The sequence below is a fragment of the Oncorhynchus mykiss genome, chromosome 18, assembly GCF_057628025.1.
Source record: "Oncorhynchus mykiss isolate SJ-2025 chromosome 18, ASM5762802v1, whole genome shotgun sequence".
Lineage (NCBI taxonomy): Eukaryota > Metazoa > Chordata > Actinopteri > Salmoniformes > Salmonidae > Oncorhynchus > Oncorhynchus mykiss.
The window spans coordinates 30,621,787-30,638,974 of NC_143039.1; the positions used below are offsets into that span (position 1 = coordinate 30,621,787).

The following is a 17,188-nucleotide window of genomic DNA, read 5'->3' on the forward strand; positions in this document are numbered from 1 at the left end:
TTTTTGGTCACAACTCTTTATTTGCATTTCACATGGGCAGAATATACAATCACTCTTCACAGAAGACCAATTAAGGGAGACCATCAAAAAAATTACCCATAATACCCCCATTCTGTTAAACATGTCTACCTGTTAGTTCAATGCCTTACACATTCAAGATAAACATCAAATAAGGAAAAAAAGCTGTATCATTATCATTTAATTTAACCACTATCTTTTAATTTGAAGGATGAATTATGACATACTTCTTACATTAATCTCTTTACAAAGCCTTTCAATAATTATAATGGCCAATGAATAAATCAAATCAAATCAAATACAATTGTATTGGAGTAATGAGAGTAAGTTATTAGATATGTTTCTGAAATCTATTTACATTTCATATATGCTGTATTTCAAAAAGAATGGTCTTCCCTTCAGTCTCTGTGCTGCCTTTTCAGCAGAATAAATAACTCATCAATTGACAATAGAATCAGCTGAAAAGAAAGTCAAAGTAGATGACTGTAAAGCTACTGTTAAGCTAATACTGACTATGACTGGCAAAAGCCCATGGCACAAGAACCAAGAAAGAAACACTAGCCAACATAAATAAACACCCCGTCATATATTTCCTACTGCACTGTTGTCTGTACTCTTTTGTCAAATTAACTCCACATTGTCACTTCAACATTCAGTAGTCATATACACTCTGATATATGTGAGTGACGTCAGTTTTAGGGGTCAATAGAAACATTTCGACCAGTCACTCACTCCAAAGGTTCATGTGGATCATTTTATACAATCCAAAATATTGTAGTTGCGTTTGTGCGCTCTCTGGTACTTTCAAGTGACAATCCATCAGATAGGAAACATCAATAGAAAGAGAGAGAATAGGATTTCAGTAAGACATAAAAGTATGAGCAATATTTGTACATGATGCATTGTTGAGTAAATGTATCCATCAACTATGCCTCTCCACTTATAGCTAAGTGATCCATTCCACAACACACCGCGCGTGGTGAGCGTTCCGTGAGTCAATGTGTTGCGCTGAATGAGCATTATACTAACATCGTCAATAGTTCCAGATGAGCAACTACACTTAAAAAGCTCCTCTAAGCAGTTTTAGCAGGTAGCTACAATAACCAATACTTATATCTGACCTTCCCGCAATGACAGCCACATATCTCATGTCTGTACAGAAAAGGGTATAATATGCATCCCTGCATTGAAATGTCCTTCATGTGAACTTGTGAATCACTTATGAATAACGGAACTGCATAAGCTCTACAACTAAAAAGCTGAAATATACTATAAGGACTGTTGAATGACTTCAAATATATTTGAAGAACGACACCCCAAAAAGTTTTGAAAGTTGAAACTGGATGTTGATACAGATTATTATTATCATCCTGTCAATGACTACGCTAATAACAGGTTATTGAATACGCTACCGTTCAAAAGTTTGGGGTCGCGTAGAAATGTCCTTGTTTTTTGAAAGAAAATCACATTTTTGAACCATTAATATACATAAAATTGATCAGAAATACAGTGTAGACATTGTTAATGTTGTAAATGACTATTGTGGCTGGAAACAGCAGATTTTTTTTACGGATTATCTACATAGGCGTACAGAGGCCCATTATCAGCAACCTTCACTCCTGTGTTCCAATGGCACATTGTGTTAGATAATCCAAGTTTATCATTTTAAAAGGCTAATTGATCATTAGAAAACCCTTTTGCAATTATGTTTGCACAGCTGAAAACTGCTGTGCTGATTAAAGAAGCAATTAAACTGGCCTTCTTTAGACTAGTTGAATGTCTGGAGCATCAGCATTTGTGGGTTTGATTACAGGCTTAAAATGGCCAGAAACAATAACTTTCTTCTGAAACTCATCAGTCTATTCTTGTTCTGAGAAATGAAGGCTACTCTGGGATGCTGGCCTTCTAGGCAGAGTTCCTCTGTCCAGTGTCTGTGTTCTTTTGCCCGTCTTAATCTTTTCTTTTTATTGGCCAGTCTGAGATATGGCTTTTTCTTTGCAACTCTGCCTAGAAGGCTAGCATCCCGGAGTCACCTCTTCACTGTTGACGTTGAGACTGGTGTTTTGCGGGTACTATTTATTAAAGCTGCCAGTTGAGGACTTGTGTTTTCAAACTAGACACTCTAATGTACTTGTCCTCTTGCTCAGTTTTACACAGGGGCCTCCCACTCCTCTTTCTATTCTGGTTAGGGCCAGTTTGCTCTGTTCTGTGAAGTGAGTAGAACACAGCGTTGTACGTGATCTTCAGTTTCTTGGCAATTTCTCGCATGGAATAGCCTTAATTTCTCAGAACAAAAATAGACTGACGAGTTTAAGAATAAAGTTATTTGTTTCTGGCCATTTTAAGCCTGTAATCGAACCCACAAATGCTGATGCTCCAGATACTCAACTAGTCTAAAGAAGGCCAGTTTAATTGCTTCTTTAATCAGCACAACAGTTTCCAGCTGTGCTAACATAACTGCAAAAGGGTTTTCTAATGACCAATTAGCCTTTTAAAATGATAAACTCGGATTAGCTAACACAATGTGCCATTGGAACACAGGAGTGATGGTTGCTGATAATGGGCCTCTGCACGCCTATGTAGATATTCCGTAAAAAATATGTTATTTCCAGCTACAATAGTCATTTACAACATTAACAATGTCTACACTGTATTTCAGATCAATTTGATGTTATTTTAATGGACAAAAAATGTGCTTTTCTTTAAAAAACAAGGGCATTTCTAAGTGAACCAAACTTTTGAACAGTAGTGTATGTCAATTTATATAACGTTTAAGAACAAATCCCTTGTGTCTTTCAGCAATATTTGAAGTCCAAGAAAGTAATTGGGTATATGCAGATGTAGGATCTTAATTTGATCACCCTGTTTTTGCAGGGAATTTTCTGCACAGCAGGAAAAGCAAACTTGCAGTGTATTCAAGGTTTTTAAAGGCTTCTAAAGTGGTATTTTCCACTTTAAAATGTTGGTTTGCCCAAACAAAAAATGTATCAACCCCTATGAAAATGTCCATTAATTATAACCAACACAATAATTCACATTTCTGTAGGATTTGTTGCTGTAGGAATATGTTCCTGCTGTGAGAAACTGGTCAAATTAAGATCACACATCTGTACTTACAAATGATATAAGACATGAGATCCTGCAGTTAGTACTTACTGTAACAAGAACTTGTACCAGTAGTAAATGATGCAGACATCTAAGTATATCTCCAAAATCCCTACAACTCACTGCTCAATGTCCTCAACTGTCAGTGCCATCTCTACACTCAGATCCATGATGAGTTAACACAATTCTCACAGCTAAACGGCTGCTGAGTACTCACTGACTATGATCACGTCTGACTCCTAATCATCAGGAGTATTGATCTGAAGTGTTCGATCTTCCTATAAACAGGAGAACACCGACGTTGATGAGGTCAGTGCCCATTGGCCCCAATAGGGAACCTACAGAGTAAGCAAGGGGGGATTGGAGGGCAAGGGAGGGACGAAGAAGAAGGAGGCAATGGCAAGCATTCAGTTCTCAAAAACTCAAAACACCAGGATTATAAAAGGGGATCCTTCCAAAGAGTCTTAAGCTCTTGAGTATCCGATCCAAAGATGACGCTGTAGAGTCCACAGGAGGCTGCTGATGGGAGGACGGCTCATAATAATGGCTGGAACGGAGCAAATGGAATGCCATCAAACACCTGGAAACCATGTGCTTGATGTCTTTGATACCATTCCACTCATTCTGATCCAGCCATTACCACAAGCTCGTTCTCCCCAATTAAGTTGCCACCAACCTCCTGGGATAGTCTCTTATGTATAGGATTCCTCTCCAAAGACGACACTAGAGTCTGATGTGGCCAATACACTACGTACGGTTATGTTCTGTACCCTATATGTACTCTCATAATACTCTAGTGTTATCTTTGGGTAGAGGAGGGGACAAATGGACACCTCTCGGTCTATGTCAGAGAGAGGGAGACCAGCGTGAGGGAGACCAGAAGAAAAAGAAGGGAGGAAAATGAAGAGTTGGCGGCCGACGGGACCGGGCGGTTCTTCTTCCGGGGCCCATTGCAGAGCGGTGTGTTACAACAGGAGATGCACACAGAGTTGATCCTTCCAGTGCAGAACTGCTGGTAGCCTGACGAGGATATGAGGCATGCCCCGGACGAGGCGCAGGACTTGCGGTAAAATATGCCTGAAGAAGGAGAGAGAGAAGTGGTCAGGAGTAGTGTAAAGCTATACAGGATGTCCAGGTCAAGGTAGATGTGGTAGTGACACCGTTGGTGAAACTGAGCCAAGTCTCATAGCAAACTGAGGTAGCACAAGCACTGGGGAAGGGAGGGGTAAAAGTCCGTCAACTGTCTTTTTTTTTCATGAATGTGTCTGTTTTACGTTATGCCTGGCCTATGCCATGTCTCGCACCCTTTTACAGTGCATGTTCTTGTATGTAAAGCAAATATCTGTGAAAATCAGACAAAGCAATATCTAATCTACCTTTTTTCACAAATAAACAGGAATAACAATTACACATCAAAAAAATGTGGTGATTTGAACATATTTGCCTTAGGATCTTAGCCAAGTGAGAAATTCTTGAGACTATCTTGTAATTCAGTGCTATTTGCAATTTAACAGAACTTTATCCTGATCAATACTGGAATGGTTCATATTACTGGGAGGTGATCCTCTAAGTGCCTAGAACCTTTGTCAAGCCGTTATAAGAAATAATACATTGGGAATGTCACCTCGACAGAATATAATGCTCTCAAACGATGGAACAATTGCAACAAAACAATGCTTTGATTTATATGGTGGCGAGAGAATGCACATGAATAAGAGTGTTTTGATTTCATGGAAACGTTGTTGTGCCATTAAGTCTTACCATAGGAGGTGGTAAGAAAGCCTGCGTCTCCCTGCCTGATAAATGAACACCTTGCAGGGACTCAACTCCCATTTCTCCCTACTCCTTCCTAGGAAATAGACACTGCGCTTTTGGACACAAAGAAATCCAAGGTGACCCTGGAGATTTGACTCAAGCTCCAACTGAATCTATAAGCATCCGTACATGTTATAAGCATATATGGGCGCTCATAATGTCTTAATGCAAGGTCTATCATGTGTGTTCTCTGCTGAAATGTGTCAGCAGACTGCAAAGAGCTGTTATTATGAGAAGGGGTTCATAAGTACGACAAGTCTTACATTGCATTGTAACTGTGGCATAATGCGTTACACGCGTCGCCGTTAAGGTAAGTGTTGAGAAAAGTTCAAATGAAAGAGTAAAGAGGTAGATGAAAGAGGTAGATGAAAGAGGTAGATGAAAGAGGTAGATGAAAGAGGTAGATGAAAGAGGTAGATGAAAGGGGTAGATGAAAGGGGTAGATGAAAGGGGTAGATGAAAGAGGTAGATGAAAGAGGTAGATGAAAGAGGTAGATGAAAGAGGTAGATGAAAGGGGTAGATGAAAGAGATAGAAGAAAGAGGTAGATGAAAGAGGTAGATGAAAGAGGTAGATGAAGGGGGGGGGGGGGAGAGAACTGCTAGTCATGTTAAAAGTTACATCAAAACTCTACTGCTCGAATTTACTCGTCGTTCTCTTGAAATAATAACTGATGAGCTGTCAGGCAAAGTGTAAATGTGTAAATGCAATACAATATTCTTGTTTTGTCTCAAAGACGTCAGACAAGCCTTCAAGACAAAAGTAGAGCGTTTCGGTCTGCATCAGCCCCTGATTACTGCTATTAAGTTTGACAGAACTAACAATGCAACTTCAACTTAATCAACCCTCTGCTTTGTTCCATACTTCATCACTCTGCACATTTAGAACTGACAGTCAAACAAACCAAGTCCCCAAACCTTTGTTGGGGGGGAAGAATGGGTAGAGACCAAGCTGGCACCAATTCACATGCAAAAGCCAACTTTCCCTGAGGATTACATTACAGATGTCTTCACATATCATACACACATTATGCACGTGTTTCTTTCCGCCGATAACGATGTGGTAATTCACAAATGTATTATTTGTGATGAATTGCGGTTGCTGCATATAAAGATAATTAGTTAGGCTCCTGGTCTCAGGTTGACATTATAGGAAATGATTAAATTAAGGAACTTATTCATTACCAACATTGCTGGAAGGTTTCATGTTAGAATAAAAGTTTGCATGAATTTTCTATTTATCTGCTTACAGGAGCACATAAGAATCCCTTTGCCAACATCGCATTTGAATCAAATGACTCAGAAGACCTTTCTAAAGAGTGCAGAGGCTGGAAAAGATTTGTGAATATACTGTAAGCATGTGCATTTCACACAAAAGTGCATCCTTATCTCAAGGTTATTCAAACCATTACACAGCATTACACAGTGTACATTTGTTCATGACATTATTGCCGTAGATTATTGCCTTTGAGTGATGAATCGTGTCAACCATCACGTTCAGAGACAGTTTGGGCATAAAACACTCGCTAAAGACAATCTTGCTATGACTTTTTTTATGCTCTTGTAATTGGAAGCATACATTTGAACACAAGTGACATGCTGTACATAACATTGGATGTGGTAAGATCAATAGGCCTAGTGTGTTTGAAGGGCGTTCTCCCATTAACCCTCTTGTTGTGTTCGTTTCATGTTAATGAATTCTGTGTTCCCGGGTCCAAAATGACCGCCCCCATTATAGCTGATTATAAATCCATAATAATACATATATTATCACCTAATGTTGTGTTAGATAATTTTATCAACTTATAGTTCTTGTGAACATTACAAGTTTTGAACTTCTACTTGCTATTTATGGCCTGTAGGCCTCATTGACCTGAGCTCATACAACTCGTATTTGAGCTGAAAAAAAAGCATCATGTATGGATTATTTTGACAAAAACAAATACTCAGATGAAACACATTGTTCTATTCATCACGGACTACTTTGTGTCAAAGTTTAACAAGGACTCTCTCCTCCTCACCAGGGTTATGATCAAAGATATGATCAAGAGCCTCACATACAATATATTGTTTGGTCATTGTGCTGCCACAGAATGAATTGTGAGAAAGGCCTCAAAAAAGATTTATATACCAAAGCCTGAGAAAAGTTCTATATATTATTGAAACAATGTTCTATTGGGGAAATGTTCTATTGGGGAAAGGTTCCCGTGGGGGTTGCCATGGAAGCCAAGAAGGGGAGTGATGTGTGTGTGTGTGTGTGTGTGTGTGTGTGTGTGTGCTCAAACACACATGCATGTGGGGGTCTGGGAGAGGAAGTGTGTCCATCTGATGAATGGGCATGTGCCTGAACTCAATTTTATACACTAATTGTATTCTCACCCATTAATTTCTAATTACTGGTCATTTTTGACCAGGAACACCACAGGTGTACAAAAGTTCAATAAAACCCCCAAAATGTTATGAAAATCATCCAAATGTAATTTGTGTGTTCAGATGCCCTGTGTGGACAAAGTCATGGAACCTTATGACAATCAGATTAAATTAACTACGTTTTTCAGAGAGAAAACTTGTAAATCAGTCCAATTTGACCGGAACACGGCAGGAGGGTTAAGCAATAAGGCACGAAGGGGTGTGGTGTATGGGCAATATACCACTACTAATGGCTGTTCTTATGCACGACGCAACTCATAGTGCCTGGATACAGCCTTTAATTGTGTTATATTGGCCATATACCACAAACCCCTGAGGTGTCTTGTTGCTATTATAAACTGGTACAGCAGTACAAATAAATGTCTGATTTACCACGGCTGTCAGCCAATCAGCATTCAGGGCTCGAACCACCCAGTTTATAATTTAAAAAATTGCATGGATCAACTGAGTACAGCAACCAGCAACCAAGGGGTTAACCACCCTTTGGAATAATCCCATTAAAATAATATGAGCCATAAACCATGAATTAACTATGGTAATAGCCTCTTCATCTATGGAGATTCGTTGATAGGTCCCAATTGATGTAGTGGGCTTGTAGGCCTAGTTTATGATCTCATTTGTTGATGTTACAAGGAGACCTTATAGATCAGTTCCACTGAATTCAGAGATAGAGAGGAAGTACATGAAAGAGGAAAATATACCTTATTTAGGTCACATGTTAAAAAGTGTCACAGTCCGGTGTGACTTGGTTTTGCATGGCCTGGGGTGGTCTAGCTGCAGAATACATTTATATTGTGTTGGCGTGGGTTCGAATCCGGCCCCACCCTTCTGACACAAAACAGATCCCCCAACCTTCCTGTCTCTCTCTCACAGGTCTCTCTCGTCAGACTGAAGCTCACGCTCTGCTGTGGTGGAGATACAGCGTCAGCGAGAAGGGACTACTTCTCCCACTAGCTCTATCCAATGAAGAACAAACGAGGAAAGGAATGGGACTGCTCAGGAGACGCTGTTTTCTTACCATCCTTCTTCACCAGTACCTCCTTCTGACACATGTCCTGCACGTTGACCGTGCAGTTGACAATGAACTCTGGTGTGGAGCATTCATTGTTTTTCACCTCCTCACACTGGTAACATTGGATCTGGAGAGCATAGCCTGTACAAGAGAGAGAGACAGGAAGAACCGCAAGGAGTTAAACAATTTTTTTTTTAAGTCCACAGTTCACCAGTATCTGGCATATAGTATCTCATTAGTCTATGAATGTTGGTCAAGAGAGACTACAGGCAAATTCTTTCAAGTTCGTTTGGCTGTGCTTGATTGAGCTTTCCCGGCACAGTGGAACCAATGGAGTTGTCAGAAAAGTGTAAGCTGGCACTCCAGGCAGGCTCGATCGAAACGCTGAAACTATTTGAAAGACTAGGCCTAAAATCTCGTTTGAAAGATTTGAAAATGTTATGCCAGGCCTGCAGTTCAGCCATTAGCATTATCCCTTGTTCATCTGGAGCCTTTCAGCCCCCCATGTTTTCCTCCCAGCTAATCAAGAATAATGTGTTTTCGTGATCTATTGCCATTACCACAGATCAGGAACTGTATCCTCGAGGAGAGACAAATCCATCTTTGAAACGAAAAAGTCTCTTTGCTGGCATTTTGAAAGTCAACTTGGTCCCTATTTGCAAGACGCGATCTCCTTGATGAATCACAAGTGTGAAGATTATCTCAAAGAGCAGTTAATGTGGGAGAGACGATGTTGACGCTATCCTTACACATGCGGACATGTTGCAAATATCAGACAATAGGACTTTGAGCTAATATGATAACATTTCTGTACCCCACCACAGAAAGCACTGATGAGTCACACAAACACACACTTCTCTGACTGCATACACATTTGTCATGACAACAAAGAAACACAGCAGAGAGGAGTTGTTTAATGCACAAACAGGTCTGTAGTCAGGATAAAGGGATTTTGACTGAAAATAATGAACAAACATGTTTCAACAATATAAATCCATACTCTCATGTACTTGCCAACTAAACTTAATATAGAGCCGTCAGACATAATTGTGTGTGTAAGCTGGGCATACTGTATCTGTGCAGGGAAAAAGGCGACTCAACTTTACGCACTAAAATAATAATTGCCATTCTGACTACGACAGGTCAAAACAACCAAGCCAGAGTGTTTCAGACAAAGTGCTTTATCCACACACTCAATGAAGCTGTTGCTCCAGCACTGACTTCAAATGAGATGAATTCATTCTAACTTGACTCATTGGAATTAAATGGAAATTGAGATTAACTAAGAATGACAGATGGTTGGCTATTCATGCAAAGTTGTTTCGCAGGGAAGAGAAATCGAGAGAATTTAATCGAGGATACCGGATGGATAGCACAATCTGATTCAGGGTTTCGCAGAAACATGCATGACTGTGCAATGATAAACAATAATTCAAAATGTTTCAGGTCATTTGTTCTCCGTGACAGTTAGTACTGTGTTCTAATTACTGAAATGGTGACAGTCCTTCTTCTCCCAGTCTGACAGCGCCATCAAGTACAAATTCAATTGAAAAGGACCCAAAACAAAAATCAGAGCGTAATTACGTTAAAACCAGATAAATGCCTCAAAACCCCATCCATCAACCGAGCAATAGTCTCTTAAAGTGTCTAAACACATCCTTAGACTGTAATGTATTTGTCCTCTACAAACCACTGGCTATTCATACTCTCTATAATTAACATTTAGGCAAGCATAAAGTTATGTACATATCGTCTATACTTTTCATATTGTTCTTCAATACAGTTTCCACTGAGGTAAAAACATCCTCAAGTTATTTAGAAGCATTTTCTGCTAACAGCGAAGATTATGTTTAAGGAGTGAGTATGTTAACCAAATGCAGCACGTCCAACTCAGAACGGAGAGAACATTTGTATGTTATTTTACACCAGAGGCATTTTTGGCGAGATCAAGTTCTTACACACCACTGTTCATATGCCATGTGCAATGTGTTGAACTGGAAATATGGACTGGAAAAACTCTTGAGCGGCTGATTGTTACATCATTCTGATGATATGATCATTGGATGTATGTGGGAATGACAATGCGGACTATTCCATTGACATAGATTATCATTGTCATTTTACCTGAACCTTTTTTAAACTACATTACCACCGTTTGTATACTTTATTCCCAAATCATTGCTATAAGGTGACCCATGTGGATTGAGAAATCAGTTTGTTTGCCATCATCTATCTTATTAAATTGTGTTTTTTTCCTTCCACAGTCATCTGAAGAGAGACAGCTTTGCTATTCTCTGCATATTTAGTGATATTAATATTCAACACAGGTGTTCGTGGAGTGGTAGTTCAGCTCCTTTAAAACCCATTAAAAAAATGGTGCTTGAGTTTATTACATTCACCTGAGCTGACAACTGTTGATCAATCAAGTTCCTTATCATTTGAGCTTGATGGAATGCCTACACCTGTAAAAAAAAAAAAGTGTTGAATTGCATCTGTGTAATTAGAGAGCTATTAATTAGCTATTGATAATGAGCGGCCTAAACATGTCCCTCTGCTTTATAAAATGTGTGAATACATTCTTCACCTGTAATGGTGTCTAGTCATGTTTAGTAGCAATTAATCGGAACATTCAATAGCCTAATTAGCATGCCACGCGGGGCAATTGTAAGATCAGAAAGACGCTCCAAATATGGAATAATGGTCAATGTTTCAGCATGTCACGCTGTATTATGTAACATTTACTTTTTAAACAATATCATTACATTTAAGCAAAGATATGTAAAATAGTAGCTTAAGTAACATTTTGAAAATGTTCCTTTGCACAAGTCATATGGCGCAATAGTTTTACAGACGCAATTACGACCTAAGGTGACATATGTTCTCTAGCTGGAGCGCAAGTGTCATTAAAAATGTTAAATCCAAGAATCTATGTCACAATTTCTTATTCCAAGACAGTTATAAATGCATTTAACGAGATGATTTGATCTGCAATGGTGACCTCCTGCGCGCCTCCCTGTTGGCATTACCAGACCTCTACTGGACTTCTGAAAACGATTTAATTGTTTTCATCCGACAAAAAAAAACTCCCCAAAATCATTTAAACATAATCCAAACTTGAATTAGATTGGAATACCTGGAAACGTTGACACATCACTTGAGGAAATGCTCTCAGCATCAGAATACAACGCAGCAAGCCAACACATGTAAGATTACGCAGTCTCCAAAGTTTAGCATACCTGTTTTGAGGAAAATTCCAAGCAAAGTTGCGTAAATGAGAAGCAACATCCTCTCCCGAATGACACTATAGAGGAACACATCAGACCAGGTGAACTTAAAACGAAAGCAAAACCCTTAGATGGATCCGTGGCATCAATGTGTGAGAGCACATTCTGCTGCGAGGAATGTGATGCGCAGCGCTGAACGAGGGCGAGCTCTGGGGTTCGAGAGACTAGGCTGCGGAATTCCAGTGAAATTGGATGAGGATAAATCGTAAAACGTACCACGTGATGAAAGATCGTGGTACGGAAGCAATTCTTCAATCACTCATATCCTACACACGCAGATCAGTGACTGTTTAATTGCGTCCAAATATGAAATGGTCACCTTTGGATATGCTTTTGGGCATGGAGTGCACCGTTGGTAGCCATGCACATTTAACCAGATTTAGAAAGGCTAGTATTCATTAAAAACATTTTTTGAGATCATTTTATGGATCGTCTGTGTCTGTTATGAGTCTTGTATGTTTCAGTTAGAGAGAGAGAGAGAGAGAGAGATGGGAGAGAGAGCGAGAGAGAATGTTTGGATGTCACTCTTGGGTGGCTGAATTAATTACTTTTATTTATAGTCACATAATTACCCATCAAGAGACTCCAATTGTTATAAATGCCCCTACTTTATAAGCACTGTTAAAGAGAGTGAAGCTCAGTGAACACAGGCTATACGTTTAACACGTTTTGTAGTTGAAGACTATGACATGAGCTTTACCGCAAGCATTTGAAGGCAGGACTTGGCTCAAACCTTCCCTTGCCATTATTAACAATTCCCTTCTGTAGCCTACTTACATATATTTCAGTTACACATTTATGAGCGCAATGGCAAAGATCAGCGAAGATCTCACTGTTCCTTATGACTATAGTACCTTACATTTGACTACAGTATATGATAATGAACGCACACGTGTATGACTGCACGCACACACACATACATACACAAACGTCAACCTCCAACAGTTACGAAAGCTGCACCAAATTTAAAATAGGAAATCATTTATTATTATTTGTCTGGGAAATGATTACATAAAATATAGCATTAAAAGTCTAATGTAACAGCCAAAATTGCACACGTAATTACCAAACTAACACTGCTGGTAACAGGTTCTCTTACAAAGGAACAATCAAGCAGAGAAGATGTGAAGTAGGACAATTAAACACCACTATACAGTTCCATGTACAAAAAGTGGGATATAAATACTCGTCAGCTAGAAAAATACACATTATGGTCTTAGCAAGACTCTCCTTACATATTATTAACAGTTTCATGGAAAATTGTTTGAACAATGAAACGTACAGAGTCTGTTTTTGATTAGCACCAGAATCAAATTACGCACGTTTGGCATGATGATTTATTCATACTACGTGTCAAATGTGTTATAGGATAAAGTGATAAAAGGTTGCAGTAGTAGCTTTTATTCGACAAAATAAAACATTTTGTATCGACAAAACACTACAGGAAGTCACAAAACGAGGAAACGATCAAGAAAAGTTGAACTGTTCTCAATCAATAGACATATAGTTTGAATGATTGGCAAACATTACACAATTATTAAATGTTTTAAATTGCATATACCAGTCAGCAATGCTCCATTCTGATATTAATTTAATCGCAGTTTTTAACACACAAACAAAATATACAAAACATGAGTGTTTTATGATGCTACAAGAGACACAGTTTCAACGGTTATGTTATCTTGCAGTTCATGAAGGTTTTACTTTTCAAAAAATGTCTGTTTTCCGTTTAAAAAAATGAAACATTTATTTTCCATGAGTTGTAACCTTATATTCAAGGTAACTAGGTATACGCGTTGCATTTTCCCTGAGCTACTAGCATAGACTTTGCTCCGCAAATGTGTTATTGAAGCCAACAGAAGTTTCTGATTCATAAGTACCATTCTGACACTAGTTCAGTTCTATGTTTACATGAAATACTGAGTGACCCAAGTACAATGGTGATGGCACGGTGATTGCTTAAAGGGATAATTCAGGATTTTTTCTACTTCCCCAGAGTCAAATTAATTAGTGGATACCATTTTTATGGGCAGTTTGAAGGACATTGCTAAATAGTGTTAGCATAATGACTGGAAGTCTATGGTAACTGCTAGCATGCTAGTAGATATACTTCCAGTCATTGCGCCAACACTAGTTAGCATTAGCTCACACAACTAACTCTAACTTCCTTCATACTGGATGCAGAGACATGATAGCATCCATGAGTTCATCTGACTAGGGAAGAAGATAAAGGGCTTCATTGCCAAATATCCCGAAGTATCCCTTTAAGCCACTACATAGCAGTTGAAGATCAGCTTGACAGTTTTGACTTGCTGGTAGAAATGATTGATCATGTATTGATCATGTATTTCTCATCTGTACTACAACTCAAAGTCAATATTGACTCCAGTACATTCAATATGCAGGATACTATTCTTTAAGATTCCACAGTACTGGTGGTTCAATTAAATGTGCAAATGCGTGTATTTAGGTCACTTAATATAAAGTATAAATTCCGCCACTTCAAAAATAATGTGTCTAATGTGTGTCACATTTTAGTTCGCCATGCAACTTTCAAAATAGCACAGCAGTCTAGTAATCGTACACATTTGACACAATGGCTTTAGGAGCTATGATTGTATGGTATGGGTTGCAGTGTATTGCATGATGGTAGTTGTGGTGTGTAGGCCTGCCATTGTGGCATACAACACTGTGGCAGTAAAACTTTTGAGAAATAATGATCCGTGAGAAAACCATCTATCCACATCCAACAACCGTAATAGTTTTTTGCACATATTATCATTCTTAAGGTATTGCTTCACACTACTAGGCATCATCAGTTGCTCCTGATGATATTGCTGATTGGTTTGATTTGGATTTGGTGGTATTTACTCTAGTTATGTCTTCAAGTTGAATTCCTTAACTTTGTACAGTATTTTTACAGTGCAATGATAAAAAAAAACATTCCCCCTTCGGGGAAAAATATATAATGCAAGACAATTTCTAATATTGCTTTCCACACCTTGAACGGTGGTACTGTTGTAGCCTATAGTTTAATTGTCCATCTCAGAGGTCATGCATACCGTACAGTCTGGGTTCACGTCCTTATCTTATGACATCACCGATGACATCCCCTCCTTCCTTATGACCTAAGTGCTTCGGTTGGTGGGAGTAGCAGAGGACTCCAACAGAAGACTCCAACAGAATCGGCCCCGGCCTCCACTTTCTTACTCTACACATCGTTGGAGCCTTGACTGGTGCATGAGGAGAAGCTGTCGTAAAGCGAATCGCTGAGAGAACCCACACGCTCCGCCCCGGGCTTGTTGGAGTAGTAGCTGGACGACGAGGGCTCGTTGTCAACCCTGCTGCAGCAGTCCTCTTCTCTCTCCCCTGCGGAACAGGAGCAGTCACCGCTACTGGGCCTTAGCTCTGTCTCCGGGTACAGCCCCAACCCACTGCTGTTCAGCTTGTTCAGGGAATCCAAGGACACGTCTCTGGAGCCGACCTGGACCCCCCCTCCGCAGCCGCCTGTCGTCATGTCCACTCGATTCCCTTTCTACAGCAACAACAAGACAAATAAGAGAGGAGAAAATGAGACGAGAGGTGTTTTTGTCATCTGCCCACACTGCAGCGCATTATTATCATCATACTTTAAAGGGCCAATCTGGTATTCAAACAACAAAGCTGTCCCAGATTACTTATATGAAATGATTTGGAGAAAGGAGCAATCTGTCACTCTGTCTCTCGACAAAGAATGTCCAGAAACAACAAAAACAAGGCTGTCATGCTGAATTTACACTGAGTGTACAAAACATTAGGAACACCTTGCTAATGTTGAGTTGCACCCCCCTTTGCCCTCAGAACAGCCTCAATTCGTCAGGGCATGGACTCTACAGAGTGTCGAAAGTGTTCCACAGGGATGCTGGTCCATGTTGACTCGCGAGGTCAGTCTATGTCATGGAACTGTTTTGTACACTCAGTGTACATCTACTTCAGCGTAATGCAACACTACAAAGCAATTTGACTACTGCCATTCCTGAGTATCGCATTGATTTATTGAGAGCTTTGTTCATTCTCCTCCCATGCTTAAGGCCCAATGAGTCTGTCTGGGGGAATCTGCCGTGAGATATCAACCTCTCTACAGGGAGGGAGGGAGGGAGGGAGGGAGGGAGGGAGGGAGGGAGGGAGGGAGGGAGGGAGAGAGAGAGATTCTCCTTCGTAGCTGTTTTAACACAGCGTATTATATTTTTGTCAGGAGCCCATGTTGTTAAAAAAGAAACGAGTGAAACGGCGGTCAGCTTCTTCTCGCTATAAATGAACGCAAATGGCTTAACTTCAAATATACTGGAGAGAAAACAGCTACTGTATATCATTTTGCATATTGACAGGTGTTTTGGTATGCACGGAGATTCTAACTTAAAGGTATAATGTGGTATCTGGGTATCTGTTCAATGGAGATTTCCATGAAGATTCTTGAAGATTATACCACAACAAGAGTGGAGCTGCCATTTGTCTAGAGAAATAAATCCCAGATTGCAGCATTAATGTGGCAGTTTCAGGATGAATCCCTAGATCCCTCTAGGTCCTGTTGTTTATGTACTTTTGAGAAATATTTTTGGCATGTACACTTTTATCGTGTGTGGTGGCTGAACTCATTGCCTTCTTTCATGGAAAACGCCTCCAAGCCATTCCACCACCCTTGAGTAAATTGGCAACACAACAATAGGAGAAGTCTCCATTGAGATACATACATACATACATATATATATATATATATATATATATATATATATATATATATATATATATTTTCCATATTTTTTTTAAAAAGCTCTGCATCTCCAATCTAGCATAATCACAGAAATCATGCATAATGCATTTTTCCACATACAGTCATAAATCTAACCACAGTGAATACAAAACACATCTTCAGTAGAAAAAAAGAGATGTTGTGTAATTCAACCTTGGTCAATAACTATTAGAATATCTTAACGGAAATATTTATGCAGAAATGCACTAAGGAATCTTGAAATAATTTGAGGGATCGTTATAAGGAGCCTGTGCTCTCTGGCTAAATTGTATCGGTGGTCAAGGTAAACACAATTCTCCTGATAACTAGATTTTCCTCCAGCTAATCTACCGAAAGGGCCAATTCATCCACACACTTCCTGGGTGGAGAGTACACAGAGGTATTACCGTATTACCAGGGGTATAGACCGCCCTCGGGGTTGCACTAACTCCTCATCATTAAGTGTTCTCTGCCAGGTGCCTCTTAGAAATGGCTTTCCTCCCAGGAACTCCAGCCCAGAACCACTCTGCTAACAATCTGGCGGTTTACAGTAATGCATTCTAAACACAGGCACCGCGGGTTAGATATTCTTCATGTACTAAATCAGCACAGAGAAAATCGGAAATACCCTAGACTTCTGAAAAATATCACTTTTGAGGTACAGTGACTAATAATGGTAATTCAAGGGTTGGTGATAAAAACTAATGTGACTCAAATCTGCAAAAGGACACATCTCCATTGTAGCAAAGTTGCTGGAG

The 17,188-nt window shown here is 39.5% G+C and overlaps 2 protein-coding genes across 7 annotated transcripts in view; both read right to left on the reverse strand.

Annotated features, from left to right (window-relative positions):
- On the reverse strand, window positions 1-12,124 carry LOC110495839 (ly6/PLAUR domain-containing protein 1-like). The gene is made up of 3 exons (XM_021571309.3): window positions 11,615-12,124; window positions 8,385-8,519; window positions 1-4,200 (listed from the first exon to the last, which is right to left on the reverse strand). Exons 1-3 carry the CDS (start codon window positions 11,661-11,663, stop codon window positions 3,965-3,967), a joined length of 420 nt encoding a protein of 139 aa, XP_021426984.2. The 5' UTR covers window positions 11,664-12,124; the 3' UTR covers window positions 1-3,964.
- Window positions 12,125-12,626: 502 nt separating this feature from the next.
- Window positions 12,627-17,188, reverse strand: part of LOC110495841 (nck-associated protein 5) — a 171,294-nt gene continuing 166,732 nt past the window's right edge. For all 6 annotated transcript variants that reach the window (XR_016488369.1, XR_016488370.1, XM_036952280.2 and 3 more), the window contains one exon: window positions 12,627-15,197. Coding sequence is in view for 4 of the 6 variants with exons in the window: in XM_036952280.2 (XP_036808175.2) it covers window positions 14,874-15,197 (324 nt within the window). In the remaining 2 variants the exon portion in view is untranslated. The remainder of the gene's footprint in view (window positions 15,198-17,188) is intronic.

Bases quoted from the DNA above. Each gene is read 5' to 3' on its own strand.
- LOC110495839 (XM_021571309.3), bottom strand. From the start codon at position 11,663: ATGTTGCTTCTCATTTACGCAACTTTGCTTGGAATTTTCCTCAAAACA. The intron at 8,520-11,614 runs GTATGCTAAACT...TCTCTTGTACAG, and splicing joins TGGAATTTTCCTCAAAACAG to GCTATGCTCTCCAGATCCAA. The intron at 4,201-8,384 runs GTAAGAAAACAG...CTCCTTCTTCAG, and splicing joins GGTACTGGTGAAGAAGGATG to GCATATTTTACCGCAAGTCC.